Source organism: Lagopus muta, chromosome 20 (genome assembly GCF_023343835.1).
Source record: "Lagopus muta isolate bLagMut1 chromosome 20, bLagMut1 primary, whole genome shotgun sequence".
NCBI classification, from domain to species: Eukaryota; Metazoa; Chordata; class Aves; order Galliformes; family Phasianidae; genus Lagopus; species Lagopus muta.
Window position 1 is genome coordinate 2,675,229 of NC_064452.1, and position 20,031 is coordinate 2,695,259.

At 46.6% G+C, this 20,031-nt stretch overlaps 1 protein-coding gene across 1 annotated transcript in view; it reads right to left on the bottom strand.

Annotated features, from left to right (window-relative positions):
* Window positions 1-1,247: 1,247 nt before the first annotated feature.
* Window positions 1,248-20,031, bottom strand: part of YPEL2 (yippee like 2) — a 30,278-nt gene continuing 11,494 nt past the window's right edge. The window contains exons 3-5 of the mRNA XM_048966724.1: window positions 7,932-7,975; window positions 7,052-7,160; window positions 1,248-5,669 (exon numbers count right to left, since the gene is read on the bottom strand). Coding sequence (XP_048822681.1) covers window positions 5,580-5,669; window positions 7,052-7,160; window positions 7,932-7,975 — 243 coding nt within the window. The 3' untranslated portion in view covers window positions 1,248-5,579. The remainder of the gene's footprint in view (window positions 5,670-7,051; window positions 7,161-7,931; window positions 7,976-20,031) is intronic.

A 20,031-nucleotide genomic window follows, 5' to 3' on the forward strand; every position in this document is an offset into this window, starting at 1 on the left:
AAAGCTTGAAGCCATTTCTGATGTGCACTGAGTGCAGCCAAGTCTCCTGGTGCCACCAGCAGAGCACTGCTCCAAACCTATGCCTGGAAAAATCCAGGGAGGCAAAGGGAATCCTCCTGTGGTGGCTGAAAGGTGACATTTTTCCCACGTAGGGCTTGGGAGAAAGGACACGCAGCCTGGATGTCATGAAGGGACACAGAGCATCAAGGACACAGAGAGAAGGGACGGCAGGGAAGCAACACACAGCATCACCCGCGTCCCTGCAGGAATGGGGACAGGGACGTCCTGGTCACCCAGCAGCCAGGCTCCAGCTGCCCCGGGTGTCCGATTGCTCTTGCCCCGGGATGAAAGGCCACAGCACTGCAGTATTTATAGCTCCATGATTGTCTTCTCCAGAAATCATTGTGGCTGTGACGGGGGCTGCCCGCGCTGAGCCGCGTTTCCCGTTATAGCCGTCCTCCGGCTGCACAGAAAGGTCACAGCAGCCCCAGGATTTCAGCCTTGGTCTGTCCTGCCATGCTGGGCAATGGGCTGTGGTGAGCTCTCTGTTAATGAAGGAAATGCTTGTCTTGACCAGGGTGCAAAAACCACGCCTGTGGCCACTTCCAGGCTGTCACAAAGAGCCCAGAGGTATGGCTTCATATCTTGGAAACACAGTCATCCTCGCAACCACATCTGCTTGTAGGTGGTGCTGTGCTTGGGGCATTGGCCCCACCAGGTCCTCCAGCTTACCTGGCCAGCTCCAGAATCCCAGAGAGCTGCAGCCACAGGGTCAGGGCACGGGGACAGAGCCTGCAGCAGTGCATTGGAAACACCCAAAATAAAGTGCTGCTCCCAACCTGACCAAGGCTTCACTGGGGTTTCAGAGCGGTGGATCAGGTCCCAGGGATCAGATAGACACTGGGAGCACCGGCACCTGCAAGAGACAACTCAGAAAGGTGTTACAGCATGTGCAGGATGGAGCAGCTGCCCTGCCATCCATAGGGACTGCTCCACAGCAAACCCTCAGCCTGCACTCCCCCTGCTGAAGCACGAGCTGCTCCCCAGGTGGTGGGATACTGCTCTGTGAGCACGGCCTTCATGTGCTGAAGGGGTTTTGGAGCACTGATGGCACAGCAAGGAGTGCAGATGGACTATTTCCGAGTTAAATGCACCATGTGCTCCACAGCCAACTTCTGCTGCCATCAGCCTTTAAGAATTTGCACACAGTACAGGAGGAGATGGACGCAGCAACCCAGAACAACAGCTTTAGTACTTGAAAATTTTATTTTCTCAAATGAGCACCGACACATATTGTAAATATGACAAACAATACGGCTCCCTCTAATACTGAAGAACTATATACAATGTACAAATACATGGAAAGGTGGAAACCAATGACTTGAAAACAAACAATCGCATTTATTACTGAAGCAAATGACCTGAAAGAATACGACAAAAAATAAAATTAAAATAAGATCAAAGAAATAAAAGTATACACAATTTGTAAACACGAGAGCATCAATAGACAGGCTGGTATTGGAAACACTGTCCTTTAGTTTTGTCAGCGGGGAAAGCATTCCCATTTCCTTACAAGAACAAAACAAAGGATAAATACAGTTCATAGCTACGAGAACAGCTTCTTTGTGATTGTACCACACACAGTGCCATTCTGCTTGCATTAAATACGTCCATTTCTTTTTCGAATTCACTATGATTTCTTTTTTTCCCCCTCTTTTAAACAGGATTCTTCAGCCTCTATGTGTAACATCATTGTTTCTGAGTGCTCGGCCCCCAAGGCCTGGCCCTGCTGGGAGCTCCTTCCCACCGAGCAGAGCAGAGCAGAGCACACCTCCCACCCAGCACAGTGCTGTCTGTACACTCACACACCAGGCAGGAAAATGCACACAGAGAAAATCCTCACCACGAGAACAAGTTTCACCTGTAGGTTTTCTGTTTTTTTTTCTTCCCTGTCTGTCTTTAAATGATGTGTGCCAGCATCAGAGGATCAGGGAGCGTGCAGCAGCAGTTCAGTGCTGGAAACAGCTCCTTGCTCAGCAATGCAGCCCAGCTGTGCAGGCTGTTGGTCCACTTTGGGATCAAACAGAGACCCAACGAGATAAAAACAGAAAGAGGGGAGCAGGGGGGGGGGGCACAGGGACAGAGGGGAAAACAAAGAAACGAACTCTGCTGCCTGAGAGGTAAACTTGCACTCTAGTTCATTATGTAGCAGCCTGGTTTAAAAACAAAGAAAAACAAAACAAAAAGAAACTCGGGATCTGTGTCCAAAGACTTCCTTCAGTTTAAAAACAGCTCCTTACGAACCTCCAAGTGGTGATGCTGAGCTCACAGCTGATCTGTGCTCCTGCACCTGGAGCCATATGCATCCCTGCCCAGCACTGCATGGGCAGCCCCCACATCCCCCCCAGCCCTCAAATCCCCCAAACCCCCACATCCCCAGCATGGGCTGCCCAGCAGGACAACATCCATGCGTGTGTTTGTTTCCCTCTCAAAGCATTTCCCAACCAATGCAGAAGGGAAGGGGATCATTTATAAACAACGAGAAAAGTGCTCGCAGGGAGGAGCTCCGAGAAAACGGCACCAAATATATTATTATTATTATTTTTAAATTAAATATTATTTACAAAAGTATACTTCACAAGATAACATGATTATTATTATTTTTTTTTCTTCCTGCTTTGTATATATTACCATCTGGGTATTTATTACAGGGAGAGGGATCTCACAGCAGATAATCCACCCGAGCACAACCAATTTGGAACTCGGCGAAGGCTGAGCTTTGGGGTAGCGTGAGGTGATGGAAGCACAGCTCACAGGGCTGAGGCTGCCCCACATTACAGCCCATGCTTCCCCAGGGGGCATTTTTGTGGGCCACCCATGGCCCCAGCACAGGGTGCAGTCTTTGGTTAAGCTGAGCACGCTGCTTTCCATGCCACAGGGCAGCCTGTGGTGACTGTGCACAGTGTGGGCTCCCATGGGCACACAATCATGTTTTCCTATCGGGACATGAGGCCACATTCTGGGCAACGTAAATCTGTGGATGCTGACGAGACAAAGCCAATTAAAACCAGATTAAGATCTTGCCATTTTCAGGCTCGGACTGGTTGCCATTAAAAGCGTAACCCCAGGGAACGGTTAAAAACAGCCTGATTGACGAACATCATCCTTTCCTGTCCCAAATATAAGGATAAAAGCATTTGTATCTGGTATCTTATCTATAGGTGATACCAACTTAAAACCATGAACTCACGCACGGTAATTTTCTCAACCTCATATTAACAATTCTGGGTTATCCCTTACTTCTCCTCCCAGGTACAAACAGATCCCTTCAAGGGCTGTGTATACGGGAGACCAGGAGCTCTTTGAAGAATGCATATTACTTCCCACTAGGCAAAACCCAATCAATTGTCACAGATCAACAACCAAAGGACAGGACAAGGGGACCAGGCCAGTGCCAGTGCCAACAAGCTTGGGGGTACTGCAGAGCTCGTGATTTTTTCTGGGTTTTTACTGCTTAAGGCAATGTGGATGATGGAAGCAGAGACAATCAGAAATGAAAGCTGAAGCAACCGCTACACAACCACAACAGAAAGGGTAAAGGCAGAAGCTATCTCCGAACAGGCTGGCCACAAAATGAGCCAATTCCACCCATTCCAGCAGCCTACAGTTCACCTTCCCCTGCCAGGTGTAACAACACGCTGTCACAAAATAGTGGTTCAAGAGAAAAGCAGCTTTTGCTTCGACAAGCCAGCAGGCCGGGGCTTCGGTCCAACACGTAAAGCCCACCCCAACCCATGAGCAGCATCTCTGCTCACATCTCCTTCATGAACAGCAAATGATTTCGTTGCCAGCCCCTCCACTCTGGTCCCCAGCTCACGGGATCTCGGGGTGGGGACAAGCAACAAGAGATTACAGCTCCAAAGCTTCGGTTTCATAAGGAGCTACAAACCCCTGCACAATGCTCTTTCTTTCTGGATTAAGAAAGATTTCCCCCCAGTGGATTAACCTACTTGAAAGAATTCCACAAACAAAAAGAAAATTCACTCAGAGAGATAACACTAATTCGGTTCAACAGTCTTTGAGCCGTGCACCAGATAGTGGCTGGACTGCTGCAGAGCAAACTTCACATTGTGTTCTACGCCTAACGCAGCTCCCTGCTCGCACACGGTGCTCCTTCCCACCCATCACCTCGGGAAGGTCCACACTCATCGGTCTGAAAAGCTTCACAGCGAAGGACTTATCCTTTGCAGTTACAATAACCACATCCACCTCTCCCACTTAGACTCCAGAGCACAATTTCGGGGTAGAGGGAAGATACTTTAGTTTCCTTTTTCCTTCTTGTCTCCCCTGTGCCTCCAGCGGGCTTCAGGGAGTGGGAAAAGGGGGGAAGGTTTGGGGGATACCTCATGGCCTGAAATATCCACCTGTGCAATACTGCTAAACTGCCAGCTTCCTCTGCTCCCCCTTATCCCCCCTCTCACAACATTTGTCTGAAAGGCTCCAAAAGCAGAGCTGATGGCTGGGGCGTGGGACTGAAAGATATTCTAACAGCACTTTCCTACTTGTACTTGTGAAGGCTTGGTTAAAAAAAACCCCAAGGACACCTAGAGGAGTACAGGAAGTCAAAGGGTACCCTACGTTACTGAGTTTGTCCCCATCCTCTCCGACATAATTTCCTCTTTCTTACTTAGCACCTGCCTTCGTTTTTTTTTCCTGCTGTATCTTCTAAGCTCCAGCTCCAGCCTCCTTGTGCCTTAAGTGGTTTTCTCCTTCTCTCTGAAGGGCTCAAGTGTCAGGATTTGGTTTCTCCAGCTGTGAGGATGCTCTCACAGCTGTGCTCTGTTGGGACGTTTGGCCTACCTCCCCTGAAACAGAGAGAAAAAGGAGAGGCAGGGAATCTCTCCAGCCTTCAGGTTTCCCCTACCTCCCCTAGACAGCAAGTTCATAAACAGCAAACAAAACACAGATCTGCGACTTGCAGGAAGAACTGGTTACGTCTTGTGCTCAGCCAGCTTAGACTGAAGCTCCACCAGTGGAGCAGCAGTTTTATGCTTCGGAGAGAATGCAGCCGTGAGGTATTTTTCTGTCCATTTAGACAAGCAGACAGTTTCAAGCCTTGGTTAACCAGGACTTAAAGGAGAAGTGCAGTTTTACTCCCAATGACCTCCCTCTGGGCCCACTCCCCACCCCCTATCACGTTCTCCTGCCCAAAACTCAGGTCTTCCTCCTGCACCGAGACCTGCTGATAAAATGCCACCACAGAGCCAACTTCAGTTCGTACGTAAGCATTCGTCAACATGGAATGGCTGTCGGGCATTCGGTGCATTCTCTTAGCCAACGCCAGAACAGAGAGAGAAGCAGCCAGGGTCAACTCACAAACAGATACAAAGCAAAGAGACAGAGAGACAGAAATTTAGAGGCCAGTCACCAATAAAGATGGAGAAGGGTGTGAAGATGCTCCCAGATTGCAGAGCCTCTAAATGCATGGAACCAAGCGTTCAGTCACTCTCTCACTCTTGGATATAATGTTCGGTTGGATGGCATTCTCTTACACACTGGTAGGGCTGGGCTCCCTCCATTCAATCCCAGCCATTATCCTTGATCATGTGAGCTAGTTCAATGATGTATTTGCCTTCTTTATACTTCTGGCTGCTTTCAAAAGCGTGTTCCTAAAGGGAGAAGAAAGAATGCAATCAGTATATCTGAAGGTATGGTCACACTGACAGAACCTGGAATGCTGGTCTGGATCCCAGCCTGGCAAGGAGATGTGTCTGCTGGGTAGGACAGTCAAACTGCAGGAGCTCCTGAGGTTGTTCTGCAAAAATTACATTTGGAATGATCTTAAACCTGACTCTAGTCGTCTTCATAGGCCGAAAAGGCACAACCAGCACCTTGTGAGCATGCAGCTTTAGGCAGGCTAATGGCAACTGCTCCTTGAACTATGCCTTAGAAATGATCACTGATGAAATCTGACCCTCTCTGGAGGGTTCTGAGGGTTTATTAACATTAGGAATCCAGAGCTACTCTGGGGAAATTTGCTGCAAAGGCATTGCCACTGGGAGTGAGCTGGGCTGTGGTCAGCTTCACTTGGAAATGGAGCTGAGGGGAAGCATCCATTCTACACAGAGGTAGGATGAAGGAAGCATAGGATCTCTAAGCAGGAGAGACTCCACTTATGCATTCTGGCTGCATTCTCAAAGGCAGTTCAGCTCCAGCTCAGGCTCATTGTTTGCACGCACACCTGTGTCATGCATCTGAGAGGATGTAATTCTGTTGCTGGAGAGACCTGAGCTTACTGCTGCGTTTATGGAATTCTGGATTGTGTTTTACAATAAACTCAATTTCTGCACTTAGCGTCCTTCTCCATTTGTGAGATCCACGCTGTGTTTCTGCACGGATTCCCACCCCATCAATTTTTGATGCTTCGCTTTTTATAGCCTTTTGACTGACTTTAAAGAATATTTCTGTCCAGAGGCCGCAGATGCAATAGATGCTTTGTTTAGAGTGGTCAAAATGTTCTGACAAACAAGAATACCGCGTGCCTCCTGGAGCAGAAATCAGAACGTAGCATAAGCCTTCATTTGAAGGTAATTGAATTTATGGAGCGCGAGAGACAGCAAACAGATCAACTCATGTTCAATAGCATTTCTAGTGGGAAGGACACGGGATTAGCAATATGTGGATCCCTCTGTTATTCTGAGATGGTCTGGAAAAACAGACAACGTGAACCACAAAGGCTGAGTGAATTTTACATCAAGTGCCGCTGAGGTTTGGTTGGGGGTCCCAACCAAAACCAAACCCACACCAGAAATTCTTAGAAAGATGAAACATCGGCCACAAAGAGCTCACGGTCTGAAAGGAGAGAATAAACAAAGGACAGGAGGGAAAATGGAAATGCAGAAAGGAAAAACAACGTGGCTACAGACCAAAATCCACATTTCTGGTTCCTGAGTCGATGTTCTTTCCACCAGACCACTTTCTACCACACAAACCTTCAGCAAGAGCTGCAGCAAAGACATCCACAGGAAAAACAAATGATGCTGATACTCACATATTTCCAGCCCAGTGTGGTTTTGCAGTTTTCACAGTAAATGTCTGCAACCGCATGTAATCCTGTTAATAACACCCGCTCCTCTGCAGGGCCACAACCCACATTAACTCTGGAGAAAATGGAGAGAAGCTCCCTGTTAGTGCATCTTCCCACAGCAAGACGCTGCTGCGAAGCTGAGAACTGCAGTGCTTGAAAGCACAAGCAGGAAATTCAGAATACTGAGTACTATGGCTGTTCCTGAAAGAAGTCTCATGCAGTTCCAGAACAGAATGAAAAGGTAAAATAGAATCTTTATTTAACTCAACATTCTAACAAGTTTTGAGCAGAAGATTAATAACATTCTAGTACATTGCACTCATGATGCACTTGAGAAAGATTGTTGTTTCCAAACTGCCAGAATGGTACTTCTACTTTCCCAAGTGGGAATTTGGGAAATGCAACTGAAATAAGCAGTTCTGACAGACATCCCAGCAGTAGTCTGACCAAAACTACTTTCAGTTATTGGGTAACTTACAGTTAACTTCTATGCCAGCTCTAAAAAGAAGTTTGCACTTGGTTATTCCGTATTCTCTGCATTTACAAAGCCCTGACTCTCTGTCCGACTTCCCTCTCTGGGAAGAGATGAGTCACCCCTCAGCTCTGATTTCTCAAACTGATGATGAAAATGAACACCTTTTCCTAGCTGCTTATCTGAAACTTGAACATAAAATCAAACATGAATCAGTGCTATTTCCTGCCTTCCTCCAACTGTTTTTTCAGCAGGCTCTTAAGTCTTGGGCAGAGGTTTTCTTACAAGAAAACTTTTCTGTACTAGTTAGGAGAGTTTTCTTAAATGCATCATAAAAACATGCAAAGGTGACATGCATAGAGTTCTACTCACACTGAATTGAAGAGGTATGCTCGTCCTTGGCTTCCTTGAAAGGACTGAAAGGCAAGAAAACAAAACTCAGCCTGGGTTGGTTGGCAGAAATAAGGCTAAACCAGGAACTACTCCCAACACCTTAATTAATGACCACAGATGGTCAGTACTGCCCATTACCAGGGCCTGAGTGGTGCCTCCAGGTGGAAGAGGCACAGCGTCAGGCAACAAGCGCAGATAAAGAGAGGCCCTGTCCTGGAAGGCTGCAGCTGCCTCGGGCTCCTCTGCCCACACAACATCTTGCTGGCAGCCTCACCTGCTTTATCACCTGCTATCTCCAGCATCTACGTGCTGTGAGAGCCTATTTCCAAGAGTTCAGCTGTTCTCTTGCTCATGGGCACGTGCCAAACTGAACCAAGCGCAGAAGCTCTGTGCAAGACACTGAGCACACGTCTGCTCTCGTGCTATCTGGGCACGTCCCCTCTGCCCCACATCTCCCAGGGCCTTGCTGCAAAACCAGGGAGTCCTGCAGAGCTGCCACGTGGTTGGGAGCCAGCAGGCTGCTCTGCTGTCCCATCACGCTGCCCAGAGCCTCGCAGGCAGCAGCAGCTCACACACAGCAAATGCTACCTGCAATGTGAACGCGCTCTGAAAAGCATGTGCTGAATTAAACATTTGGTGCTTATGAGCAAGAGCACAGGTGCTGTCTGAACACAAGTTACCTGAGGAGATACCTCAGGGAACGCACGCATCAAGGGCTGAGGAGCTGGGAGAGCTGAAGAGAAGCTTTTCAGGATCATTTAACTCTTTGACCAGGAACCTTGGGCTATGTAATGGTTTTCCTAAACCTCAGCTTCTACAGACGGAGCTCTTTTCCAACCTGAGTGATTCTCTGCATGACCACAGGTGGCCTCATGGAGAAGCAAAGTGAGAGCCGCTTTAGGAGCAGTTAGCCCCATCCACACCACCAGCACTCACAGCTCCTGCCTTGACCAGCGTGAGAGATCAAAATTCACTGAAGGAGCAATTTAAAACCACCCTGACAAGGAACAAGCCAGTGCCAGGAAAGAAGAGTCCTTGAGGAGAAGCTGCTCTTCAGCTGAGTCTGGAGTCCCACGTTATTACCTCCTAGGGCACAGGAGAGGCACTCGGATGCAGAAGGAATGGATGCCTGGGGCACGAGGATATCTCTTTCACTCAGACAAAAGCAGTGCCTTGAGGAATGCCTCTTTTCTTGGGAAGGAATTAAATAGGACACATGGCTCAAGTATGTTTGTGTAATTGCATTTGTTAGAGGAGCTTCTTTTAATCTTTCTGCAGCCCTCAAGCCCCTTATTGTTGCTATCAGCTGACTGATACCCGCACACCAAGCAGGGCTGGCCTGGTAACTCTGAGGTGCAGGCAGCATTGGCTCAGCACCTGGGTGGGAAATGGGAACAGCACGAAGCCCACTGCCCCCTCCCAGGGCAGGAGACAGAGGCCAGACCCACATAACACACAAACTTGCTGCCCTGAACAGCAGGGCCCTGGCAGCCCTCGGGCTGTGGATGGGTATGGGATGAAACAGAAGGTCCCCCAGGAACATGTGTGTCATCAAAGCAGAATGAAAGCAGATGAAGCCTGCTAGCCATCCAGCTCTTCCAGTAAATACTTTTCCATAAACACCAAAGAGAATAAGTTTGCCAATAAAAACAACCATGGGAGAAAAGTTTTTATTGGTACAGAAATAGGATTTTCCATTACTGCTGTGCAAATGCCTGTCTTTAATAAACAACAAAACTATACCCACTGGCTCTGTGCCTGGGGCTCCCTGGGCACTCCCACAGGACAGTGGCATCCCCAGAGATGCTTTTCCTTACAGCTCAGCCAGGGCTTTACAGGGCTTCAGGGTATCTGAGGTGGTCACCACGAAGAAGTCCCACAAATAACCTTCTGCCCAAGCAGGACCTCTCTGTGTGCCACCACGCAGCTCTCAGTGCTGCTGCCTGTCCTGATATCCACCCGCCAGCTAGTCAAGGCCTTGGCAAATCACATCAAAAGAAGTGAGGAAGGTCTGGCAGCCACCTCAAAGTCACTAATGCATTTGCTGTCCACAACAGCAAGCTGTCAGTATCTTTATAAAGGCACACAGACAGGTTTTACCTGGGTGTTGCAACCTCAGCATTTATTGGAGAAGTCCCCTCTCTGCTGGGGCTCCAGAAAAAATGGTACATGCTATAATGGGCATTACAAAACCAGATGTCCTGATTTACCCAATCAGATGTCCTTTTCTTTGAAGTGAGTTGTCTGTTTTAAATGCACACAGAAAAAGATCTCTGCAACACGCTTGGTGTTTGCTGCACAGTGAGGTCAGCAGTAAGATCTATATTCTGTGCTGTATGTTCTCTCTGTGTAGATTTTCCAGGCATACATTCAAAAGTGTATCTCACACATGCATATAAATCCAGACTTCAGATTCTCTAAAGGAACAGCTCCTGGCACCACTTTCCAGCTGAAAGAAACGGAAAGGATTTTTGGTTGTTGTTTCCTGCTGAAAACCCAAGCACATATTTTTCTCTGCACCGCTAATACTGAATGTCTGGCTGGAAACACATCTGTGTATATGCCAGTAACAAAGTGCTCCCTCTCTGTTCTCCATGAGCCCTCTAAAAAACAAAACAAGCTTTTGTGATGTGCAGCACACAACAGCTCACTCCTCCTGATTGCTCACATCCCAAATCCTTTGCTGTTCCAGTCAGCAAAGAGGCACCCAAGAACTGCAGGGCTGAGCACCCAGGTGGAAACACCTCCCAGGCTGAGCTGCCTCTTGTTCCAGCAAGAGCTCCATGTGAAGATGCCTTTGGCAGCTGCTGTGGTTGAAGAAGTACCTGTCATTCAATCTATAGACCCTGATTACAGCCCCTCAGCCACGTTGATTCCAAACAAGATCTGTGAAATCCTTATTTTTAAAAAACAAATACTTCTTTTGTGCATGCAGGGATTTAAATATCCTTTTCTTTCTCAGCTTAAAGGACAATAACACAAACTGATAAATAATCACAGTACAGAGGCAGAGGAAAATCACTCTGTGTAAGGAGTTCTTAATCTAAATTTGCTTGCAGAGACTCACAGTGCAGAATGAGAGCTCCAGCAAGAAGCAGACTGCAAGGCAGGAGCCGGGGCTTCACAGCAGATCGGATCTGCTGCAGAAGCAAGCATAGTGTGGATGCAGCATCTAAAGTGGGAGCTCTTTGTGGCAGGCACATGCTGCTTGCCACAGCGCAGACAGACTAAGCTTGCAGGATCCAGAGCTGAATCCATACATATTCAATACCCACGACCTTGGGAGCTGTCATTTCAGTTCAGTCCATTTGCTATATTCTGACCTCAAGTGGAAGTGCTGACTGCACCGCTCTGTTTGCACTGCCTGTGGTTCCTTGGCAAGATGCTCAAGTCCTTCCAAGCCTTCCTCAGTACAGCTACAGCCCTTGGAAACCCTGGCAAACACGAGAAGGGCTGCGCCCCTCCACCATCAGCTCTGCACTCAAACCTTCCTGTCCCTGGTGACCACTGGTGACAGCAGGGGATTTGCAGGTTCAATCAGCACAGCCAGGGAACAGCACAGATACTGAATGTGCCCACACCTACACACCCCATCCCTCAGTACCTACAGCTTCCCATTCACCATGCATGCAGCCCACTCAGCAAACAGAGGACAGGATTAACATCCCAAGTCTTTGCGATAGCTTTGACAATAGGCTGAACACAAAAAAAGCTGTCTGGAATCATCTGGAAAACCAGGAAGCAGCTGCCAGGACTAAACGGCTCCATACTGCTGCCTGCTCTCTGCAGGCTGAAGAGAGCGCTGCCCCTTACCTACGTCCAGCTGGCAGTCCTTTAGCAAACCAATAAAACAAAAATGAAAAGGCTACGGGTCCCAGGGAGGGAAGAAGGAACAGAACCTGCCCCTGCAAGCTACCCCTGGGAGAGCTGCAAACAGTTCTCACTGCAAGCACACAGACAGGACTGGAGCCCACAGCCTGCCTGCACCTCCAGGCACGTTCAGGCTCTGAACGCCTAAGGATGACATTTCAGCTAACAAAAAACACAGCCTGCAAGGGGAGTACAGCCCAAGTGCAATGGCCATCCGACTGGAGTGAGTTTGCTACAAAGCTGTGCCCTGTGACACAGGCTCCCCATGCCCAAAAAGAATGTGCGGAAACCCAAGGGAGCCCCATTACACCAAGAAAGCTGCAGTTCTTACACTCAGCAATTCCAGTTCACTGTCTCTGGCACTAAACCCCAACTCTACTCAGCTGCTGTCCCACCCAACAACCAACATCACACTGAAAGCTCTGCTTGAATGGCACCTCTCAAGCCCTATTAATTATGGCAAAAATGAATGGATGAAAAATAAAAAGCTTGCTATGTGTTTACAGCAACCAGTACGCCTAGTAACAGCACTAGGTATAGGATGGCTCTAACAGGAGATTACTCATGAGTCACTGCGCAGTGGAAAGAAACTGGAAATGGAATAAGGAAGAGGCGCTGCAGCTCTGGGGGAGCATGAGCTCAGTGAGCCAACCCTCACACCCACCAGGCTGTGCAGGGTTCATTCATTGCACCCAGCTTTCCCCACAAGGGACAGCCAATGATCTGATTTAACTGAGATTCAATTTTGCTCTGCTGATGCTGGATATGGACCCAGGTCAAGGGAATTGCTTATGTTCTTCCACCTGGTGCACAGCCGTGCCCCTGCCCTGCTCCAGCTGTACTCCTGACTTCTCATTGAGCTTCAACACCAACTAAAGCCCAAAGTCAATATGGAATTAGTGGACCAAACTCATCTCTGAAGTAAATTCAATTAATTTGGCATGGTCTTATTCCCTAGCAGCCTATGCTGCTGTAGCACAGTGAATAACTGCTCTGTGCTTCACCCTCAAAGTAGCAGCTTGCTACTGCCTGCATCTCAGGCTACACAGGCTGTGGGAATGGAGGGGAGCTGCAGCTCAGAGATGGATGATGTCACTGTGATGGTTCTTCATGCTGACAGGAGATGTTATCAGCTCCTACCCTGCCAGCAGCAGCGCTCACTGAAGCCCTTCGTCCTCTCTGCAACCATGAGCCTTCTTCAATTTTCTTTTTTTGAGATGCTTTCATCTTTTCAGGTTTCTAGGAGATAAAGCTAAGAAAAACCAGCATTGTTCACAAGACTCTCCAAAGTGCTAGGGAACTGTGTGCTCTGCAGCGTGCCACTGAGACTGCCCATTATCAGCAGTGCGGAGAGATTTCCCTGCTTTGCAGTAATGAAAAATCAGTATTTGAGACAAGTGAGCATTCTTTTTGTTTTTCTTTTTCCCTATGGTACAGATTTCCAATACCTATTTAAACCATCACACTGCTAAGCTAAAGCCAAAGTTCTATAAAGCATCTCAACATTCAGAAACTATATGCAAACAGCTCTGCCCCATTCTCCCTCCATTGGGCTCCCCACATTGCCCCAAAAGTTCTGACACAACCCAAAGTCCCATCAAGTTATCACGAGCCCTATGCATTTCAGCAAGCCCTGAGATTCTATATTCTGCTTTTATTTTTGTGTTTCTAGCCCACAGACTTCAAAAGGGAAATCTCAAAATGTGAATGCTAAAGGCACAAACAACAGAAGACAAATAAAATTATACCAAATTTATTAGGTCTATATGACTTCATAGTATTTTGGGGCTTCTCCTGCCATCTCTGGTGGCCTCAGGTTGCTGCTGGTGCACTTCAAAACTTGACTTTGGAATGAAAAATGATGGGAATACAGAGAGAACGAAGCAGACAATCTTTACTTCCACATATAGGGAGGCACACAAAACCAGAGCAGCTCCATGAGACAAAGAAGGGGTTTCTCTGAGCTGAGAAGAGGGTGATGGATGTGGAAGAAGCTATGCATGCTCCCATGTGAGCACGGAGTGACTGCTGCCCACATTCCTGTACAACTCCCCTATGTCAAAAGAAAACCCCCAGCACTTCAGCTACCAACAACATCCACCCAATGCAACCCTTTACAGTTTGGTGCAGAAGACAGCAGCGCTTTATTACTTACTGTGGAAAAATCTACAGGGTGAGAACAAAGCCCAGCAGTTTCTTCCTGGATACAGAATGATGAAAAAAATGTGTGTGTTCCAGTGAATCTACAAGTGCTACAGCAGCAGTGTGTTTTTCTTTCCCCTCATTTTCACGTGGGGCTGTTTTCCTGTTGGGTGATGGTGGCTCAAAGCATCCAACAAAGAAACTATTTGGAAAAGGAGTGGCAGGGAAGGGGTAGCGCCCTTTCTTTCCACATTAATTATTGCTACTATATGGGCTTTAGAGATAAACACAAGACAGAACTGGAATAGAAGATGGAAACTGCTAATGCAACAGATATTTAATTAGCAGCATAATAGCAGCTATCCATAGATCAGCAGAACACCGTATCCCATTAATGCAGCCACTGAGCTCACAACAGCACCAGGGCTGACACAGAGAGCAGATCTGCTTCTCAGCAAAACCAGTGTGTCCACAGCAGTTCCCCGGATAATAAATGGGAACTCTCTTTTATTTATGCTCAGATCATCAATTTTAAGGCAGAGGAAGCAGCAGGTGAAAGGAGACTTATTTCCATAAAGAAAGTGATTGATGAGGAAATCCATTTTTATCCTCCCTGACAAGGATTTCTGAACCATTTTGAATTACTACCTTTTTTTTTTTCCTCTCCTTTTTGGAACAGAATGTAATACTTTAAAAATCACACAGCAATTAATTGCTGTATAAACACAATTACACAAGGAGGCACGATTTTCCTTGGGCTCTCTCTGCTCAGCAGCCACATCCTGCTCCATCAGAGACCTGATCCTGACCGCCTTCCACTCCCATTAAGACCAGCTGGAATGGAGGAAGCGCAGTGACTCGCAGGCTAAGCCCCAGAGGAAGCAATTACACAGAACAAAAATCTAATTTAGGTAGCTGCGCTATGGAACAGGTACTACAAATACTCATTACGCTGCTCAGATTTCATATTCTGACTTCTTCCAGCAAAGGGCTCTTTTGTTTGTTTATTTTCCCTCTCCCTTTCAAACACAAGCTTTCCAAAGCTGCCAAGACCCACTCCTGTCCCCAAGCTTCAATTGAGGCCAGCAGGCTCCGGTCTGTCCCTAACAGCACCCTGCCTGCAGGAGCTCTGCCCAGCCAGGGCTGTCTCCTGGGCAGCACACGGAGGGAAGAGGTGCCTCCTTTATTTTAAGCTGCATGGAAACCTACTTCAAAGTTTATAGCAGTCAAACAGGAAGCAGAAAGCAAAACAAAACCAAGACCCACTTGTGAATTCTTCCAGAACCGCCTTGCTGCTCATCACTTACAGCTTGAATTCTAGTAATACTTGCAGCTGGGAACAAAGCTCCAAATAATATCTAAAAGACAATTCATTAGGGAACAAAAGCAGAAAAGCAGGATGGAAAAGCCTCTGGACAGCTGCAAGAAATGTGTGCAAAATGGATAAACCTGGTGGATAAGGAGCTAACAGCAGAATAAATGAACAGAAGCTTACTGTGCAGAGCTGAGCCAGTAAGACTAATGCAATTATGAAATGCATACACTGTGAAGACATTACTGCTGTATGCTGTTCAGTCTGAGGTTGGAACAATGAGACCAGCCCTGTTTCCATTTATAAAATGATGTTGAAATGTAGAAAAGAACCACAAGAATGATAAAGAACTGGAAAAAATAATATCTCATTGTGACAGAAAAAGTTGCATCTGTTTGGCCCATCAAAACAGTGATCAAAAGTGACCCGGGTCACTGCGTACCAGCAGCTTTTACATTGAGAAATAGTAGGCAGTATCTATCTATTCTTTAATAATGAAAGGAATGGTCAATGACTAGAAGCACAAGCCAGACAAGTCTAAATCTGATGTCTCCAACTTATAATAGTAAGGATGATTAACCACTGGAATAAATGACCAAGGAAAGCAGTGAATTTTCTCTTGAAGTCTTCAAATCAAGACTAAATGCTTCTTCAGGACGACATGCTGCAATCATGATGAAACCCACTGGCCTGTGCTAGACATGATAGTCCCTCCTGACCCTAAGAGTTCATCAGCACCGAGCTGGGAGCTGAAGTTCATATTTGGGAAGAAACAAGACCTACTTTTAAAGGAAGGACACAGCGGGATGAAAAATGGCAAGAACTTTATCCCAAAAAGGGAACGCACACTTTTCCCCATAGTATTTAGCTTGTCCCCACATTAGAAATGCAGGATTTTCCCCTTGACTAGCTTTGGAACCCTTTTTCTATCAGATAAAAGTTTTGAAATACACACATCACCTTTTTAGGGTTATTCTTCAGCTTGCGTGCGTGCTCTCCCTCCCCCCCAGCAAGTAACTTCATGTCTTCAAGGTGAGCTGACAAACAAATGCTGACCTGGCAGCACTGCTGCATGAGAAGCCAGGCTCTAAGAACATCACACACTGCCTTCCTCTGTGCCCAGAGGGGAAAGACAAAAGGAAAGCCCAACAACTGCCACTTACCACAGAGCCACACACAACACCTATACAAGGTGCAGGGGAATGCTCTGAAGCAGCTAAATTCATACATGACTTATTTGAAAGCTACCACCAAAGTCTCACATCCTTTAAGATCCCACAGTTGTAACACAGAGCAAAGCTTTCAATATGCCATCAGGATCACTGAGACTACTGTACCAGCAAGCTCAGCAGCCTGCTTGCCAGGCATGCACAGTGTGCAGGGACGCATAATGATTGGGAGCGAGGTTTGCTTGAGAACCACATAACTCCTGTCTCAAAAGACAGCAAAGAGCTTGTAAGTGTATTCTACAGCCAAACCCAACCCAGCTGAGGAAGTCAAGCACACACAAGTGTTGGTTTTTTTTTCCTAAATTCTCTGTGCTGGCATTGCCACAGCCTTTTGTGTTGGAGGATTTCGCATTCATGTTCAGTATGGGTCCCAAGCAGACATCAAAGGGAAACATTAAACTTCTTAGGCAAGCCTTAGGCCAACTTCAGAGGATACATCACTGCATAATATTTAGCATTTGGATCAAGTAATGCATGGAAAAAGAAACTGCAAGACGCCCACAAGACATTCCCTACATACTTCCATAATCAGGGACATTTCTGCCGGATTACTGTTCACATGGCAAACAAAAAAAAAGAAGTCAGCAACCAAGACACCAATGTGGCTTTATTCAGCCCTTCTGCTCATTCCCATCCTTCTCCACCAGACACCAGATCCATATGAGCTCCTACAGAAAAAACCTGACAGCTTGAAAGGCACAGAGCAGATAGAAACCAGCACTGCATCTGTGGGTCTGAAAAAAAGAGAGGAAATGCTCTTTACACTGTTGAATGTCTATTGTGTTAGCTGCTCCCCAAGCCACACTAAGAAGTCTTCTTAAGAAGACTTCTCAAGAGAAGCCCCTCCATCCCCTTCCCACAGGGGCTACACCATCACTGACTACAGAACACTTCCTTCTTAAAGGTTCCAAAATCCATGGGATGTTGTGCCTGAGAAAGAGAAATGTAACAAGTACTTTGACTTGGTTTTTTTTTTTGGCAACTAGAAATAAGAAGCACTGAAATATGCTTTTTAACTACAGTTGCCTGGCACGATATTCGGTTTTTACAGTAAAGCCAAAGGGGATTAGGACATACTGTACTAATTCACAAGAGCAGACAGTACCTGCTCCAGAGCTTTATCTTCCAAGCAGACTGGAGAAAACAGCAGCATTTCAATGGTATGGTAGGGAAAAGAGGAACAAAGACATTCAGTGACTTATACAGCATCACACAGGAACTTGTTGCAGGCCTAGATTATGTTCCCAGAGTCTCAGCCCACTCAGGCACTGGAAAAAGCAATGAAATAAGAGTATGCACTATGCTTGGCACTCATTCCTAAATCATCCATTGCTATGAGGGAACAAGAACCTCCACTCACGTTAATGCAAGGCACTGAAGGAATATCTAAATGAGAACTAGTTATCCACTCCACCCATCTATCTGATCACCTTCTATTTCCGAAGTCTGTAAAACCTTTCTTGGCCAGACGACCCAGCCCACAATTGGGATCTCATTACAAATCAGACATACTAAACCACTTTCTCTCTTTGGCTGCAGAAGATAAAAGGCCAAGTGCATGGGCAACATTTTAGTAACAGGCTTCATGTAACAGCTTCAGATTTTCTTAAAAGCTTCAGCATCGATTATTTTCCTTAAATAGCAATGGGTTATTGAGAAACCTTCCATCCATTTTAATGCATAAGGTTTTCCTGAAGAAGGAAAGAAAGCAAAAATCAGTCCTGCAAAGGCGTTGTTGTTGTTGAAGAGTTTCTGATATCCAGTCCTAGCAAAACACTGAAGCCAAAGTTTAACACTGGTGCTGAAGGACTAAGAGGGGAAACACAGGGATGAAAGGGAAATAAAGTATGGATTGACCCAGAACAATAGTGGGATTCAGCTCCAGCTAGAGCTTCAGCCAGCAGCACGAGCCCAAAAGGAGCTGAAGGCTCACAGCACGCGTAGCAGCACAGCTCTCATGTGGTCTCTGTACAACTTGGAGCAAAATGAATATAGGAATTAATTTATGTGAGCAAAAACACCGACACCCTGCTGTTACATAAAAGCCTGCTTTCTGGGGAGGGCTTCCAAAGATGGGCCATTTGGGCTGTTCTGAATCAAACGACACTCAGGTTCAAGATGGGTGCACTGCAGCCTGAGAAAGACTGGTTTGAAATAATCTCCTGATCCTTTTTCAGTCCTCACAGCGCTTGTTCCTTCCTTCAGTTTGTTAGATTTTCATATGGAAAATGAGCGTGGCAATTCCACCTCCTGGTTCTCAGATGCTAATATAAGTCTGTGATGAAAGCACTGCAGAAGGCCTCGGGGAGATGTTTAAATCCTAACTCAAACAGATAAAAAGATGACTATTTAAGTTTGCCTGGGAAAGTCTCTGCACATATTGGAAACCCCTTGAGGCAGGGACTGCCCTTCTGTTCTCAGTTTAATGGTCTGTTGTACAAATTACGATTGCACAATTATTTTTATAAAGTTTCCAATTACACTAAGAATGTATCTTACTGAGGTTTATAACTGTGAGAAATAAAACCTAAAACCCCAAAGCCTCTGGATTGAAGCTGCACGACCCACTAATATTCCATCAGCAACGCTCTCTCCCAACTCTGCTACAAGGTTACACCCCAGTCCACAACCAGCAGACACAAGCATCCCAGCACAATGTAGCTAACACTGCCATAATTCAACACACAGCTTTGTTTCATGTTTTCCAATCTTTTCTTCTGCATTCATATTTTAGCAATCAGCATTCCTGGGCAGATCCTGCACACCTTGATGGCTGGAAGCTCAAATTCCAAGCAGGTATTGCCCTGTTGGAAGCTACTTACCTGTAAAGCTGGCTACACTGCACACAGGAACATAGGGGCACAGACGTAGAACAAGGAGGAGAAAGAAGTGTCAAAGATAAAACCAACGGGCATGCATTGCTATGTGTTCTCCCTCACTCAGCACCAGGCATGTTGGAAAGAACAAAGCACAAATTCTACTGCTTCATTTTACAAATATCAGAACCGAGCACAGGAGCAAGGGCCTGAAGGCACCCAGCTGGTCTGAGAGGCAGGATGTGCCTCATGCCCAGACCTGGGCACACACTGCTAACTCTGCTGTTGACATTAACATTTCAAAATCTTTTTCTGTTGTGGAAATGTACAACCTCCTGCTCTTTAGAACCTGGAGGCTTTATAGCCCTCCTCTGCTGAGAGCCGCTGCCCCTGTACCAGAACAAGAGCAGCCCCAGGAGGCCCAGAATGACTCAGATGCGATAGCCTTAGAGGAGGTTTGTCTACAGAAGCTGAAAACAAACAAACAAAACAACTGTAACAGTCCGCAATCAGCGTAATTCATAGCAGAATGTTGAAATTCAACTGCTAGGCACACAGATAAAACATCACAGAGGTGCAGACCAACCCAAAAAGGCAACAACCAAGAGAAAAAGGGAAGAGGCAGCCTCCAATGGAAGACGATACATCTGAGCAGCTAACATAAAGAATCTGAGAGGATCTTCCCAGCTGTACAACCAATGCCCTTGATG